The 3,214-nt window shown below is 33.1% G+C and overlaps 1 protein-coding gene across 1 annotated transcript; it reads left to right on the forward strand.

The window, feature by feature from the left end:
- Positions 1-229: 229 nt before the first annotated feature.
- LOC149532583 (CASP-like protein 1U1) lies at positions 230-1,925 on the forward strand. The gene is made up of 3 exons (XM_089806787.1): positions 230-665; positions 809-926; positions 1,547-1,925. The coding sequence occupies exons 1-3, from the start codon at positions 478-480 to the stop codon at positions 1,766-1,768; spliced, it is 528 nt and encodes a 175-aa protein (XP_089662913.1). The 5' UTR covers positions 230-477; the 3' UTR covers positions 1,769-1,925.
- The last annotated feature ends 1,289 nt before the right edge of the window (positions 1,926-3,214 follow it).

Consider the following 3,214-nt stretch of genomic DNA (forward strand, 5'->3'; position numbering starts at 1 on the left):
AAATCCTGAATAAGACATGGTTTCCCTAGAAGAGGAATATGGTCAATTCTTTCAATCTTTACACGCAATCAGGGGTGGAGGAAAGTTGTTCTTTATCTTGTCTCAGCTCTGTCAATGGCTGCCCCCTTCACCAAAACACCGGGAAAAGTGTGGAAAACGAAAAACGAGGATGTTAATCACGTCTTCCAAGTGAAAATTGACACGCCTGATGATGCCCAGCTAAAATTCAATCAAAACAATTCAAACTCTGTCAATGATGCCGCGCATTTGGGCTGGCTCTGCTGTCATTTCCATCCAATGATGTCAAATCTTGTTCCATGCATTAAAATCCCATCAAACGCCCATTTCAAGCCTATTTAAAGACCCCCCATTAAATCCATTCTCTTTCAAAACAGAGCAAGATCAAGAATCAAAGCATTCATGAAACAGATAACAGAGTAAGATCAAGAATCAAAGAATTCTTCAGGAAACAAAGCAATGGCTGGGCAAGCAACAAACTCAAAGCTGTCTTCACATGGAGTCATGTCCTTCACTGAAGTGGTGATAAGAGTTCTTGCACTGGGGGCGACCTTGGCGGCCGCCATTGTTATGGGTCGAGATGATCAGACGATCAATGTGTTCAGCACTGAATTGAAGGCCAAATACAGTTATTCAGGAGCTTTTGTGTAACTTTCTTGAAATCTCTCTTGTTGGACATTAATATTATCTTATCTTGTTTGAGAATCTTTTTATCTTTCTTCTCTTTTGTTTGAGATTTGAAAAGTTATGAGATTTTTTATGATTTGGAATTCACTTTGGGTTTGTGCAGGTTCTTTGTGGTTGCCAATGCAATAGGATGTGGGTATGTCTTCCTCTCAACACCATTTCCACTGCTCAGATCCAAGTCTCATGTTGCCATCAAGTTTATGGTCTTCTTTCTGGATTTGGTAATGTATCTGCTCTTAAATCCTTCAGTTTAGGACATAATTTTGAGATCTTAAAGATTATGGATTGGTCAATGAAAATTCAGCATTGGCAAGCTTGATGGAGCATTGACTATATATGGGCGCTCATTTATTTCATAATTACTCCTAACTTTAGTAATGGTCATATAGGGAAGGAGGTGTGGGTATATTTCAATGATATAGTTTTTGAGTCAAATTCATTGATCTATGTTTCGTAAATAATGATTAATAAGAATTTTTTTCTTATTACGATAAATGGTACATTGTATCTAGGTGATGTTCATAGAACTTAAATGGGTGTTCTCCTTAGAAGATTCAATGAGCATCGTCTAGATACAATGAGTATTGTATATGCTATTCATTATTATAGAAAATGAGTTCATATGAATCACTACTTGTAAAAAATAGTATATGAATTTGGCTCAACAACTACACAATTGATATGTAGGACACAGATGAAGCATTGAGCATTTTTGGGCAATCAGCTATTCTATTATTATTTTAAATAAAGTGTAAGCAGTATTATGACGGAAGGTATAGGGCATATTTTTCATATATCAATAGTGTAGTTTTTGAGTCAAATTCATTGACCTATGATGCAGGTAATGGTAGCGTTGGTGATGGCGGGAGCATCGGCAGCAGCAGCAATAGCATATGTGGGTCGGAAGGGAAATCCCCATACTTATTGGTCACCCATTTGTAATCCTTTCCACAGATTTTGTGATCACATTGGAGGGGCTTTGCTTGCTTCCTTTGTTTCAGTTATCCTCTTTATGTTTCTTACCATAATATCTACAATTTCTCTTTACAAACACAGCCATTGAACTGTCTCTGCCTCTGCACTGCAATTCATTGCAAACCAAATAAAGTAAAAAGAAAAACTGCAAGGAACGGATTTTTGCATCCAGTTATATTATTTTGCAAATGTAATTAAGGGCTTTGTGTTTCTCTATTGTAATGGGTAATTCGCATTTATTTTCCTTTTCTGGACTTCTTAATCTCAACTCTTGTTTCCTTTAACAAGTGGACATCAATTTTGAGTGACTTTTTATTAAATTTTTGGGAATTGGAATTGGAATTTGTAATAGAAATTCTTTTAGTTCTTGAAAAGTAGGCTTTTTCTTTTCAAATTTATTTTAAATTAAATATTTTAATTACTATTATTCAGTTAATGATCTTAATTAAAATATTTTTTTAACAGTCTAATCTTTAAATCAGAATTGCTCCCCATTAAAAAAAAATCCAACCTATTTTTCAAACCTTTAATCATAATGGCTACACCATTATAAAAGAAAAATTCAAATTATCTTTTATGCTTAGTTCAAATTTGCATGATCATTTGTGTTGCTGAAGTTTAGCATTAAACACAATTAAGAAGCCCCATGGGACCATTATTATTGGTCAAGTGGTCAAGTGTTCTATCCTGTACAAATATAGTTTTTATAACTTTGATATTATTAGTTCTGGAACAAGTTTAAGAATGTTAGGTTGAGAAGAACTAGAGTTGGAATAATAGTTAATGTGTATTTCAAGCAACTTTAGTCTTATAATGAAACTGGCAATGATGAATATGGAAAATAAATAATTGTTTAGTCATAAAATTCTTGTAAAAAAAATTGATGAAATAAGTATTTATAATAATTATATGCTTTTAGACACATTTCATTTTAAACCAAAATGGTAGAGATAGTCATATCAAAGTTTCAAACACGTTGGAGCCTTAAAGATCATATCCAAACAAGAAAAAGAAAAGCTACTAGTAATGGGAGCTAAAACACTAATGACAAGATGAGGATCATGATTATCTAGTTTCTAAACATTCAATTTATTATAAATACTAGATATAGACTTCTAGTAAATGAGGGCACCTTGAACTTGATCTTCATGACTTTAAACTACGGAAGAGGTTGACTGGTAACCATGCTAAGAGAAATATCTTGTATGTGTGTGTGTGTGTGTGTGTGTGTGTATGTAAAGATATATGTGTTTATATATACATACGTACAAATATTTGTGTGTGTATACATACATACATACATGCAACTTCCACTCATGTAGTAGAATAAGAAATCACATCAATAAGTACAACTCAAATATATTGGAATAATATGAAAAATCACAAGTACAGGTCTAATACTCAACAATGAAGATAACATCATGTCACAATCAAGATATATAAAGAGGCAAAGCTACAACTTTCATCCATCATAAAAATATAATAGATCATGATGTCAACCACACATACAAATGGACTAGAAATAATATATGAT

Source organism: Cupressus sempervirens, chromosome 10, assembly GCF_028749045.1.
Source record: "Cupressus sempervirens isolate cs-2001-9-10 chromosome 10, ASM2874904v1, whole genome shotgun sequence".
NCBI classification, from domain to species: domain Eukaryota; kingdom Viridiplantae; phylum Streptophyta; class Pinopsida; order Cupressales; family Cupressaceae; genus Cupressus; species Cupressus sempervirens.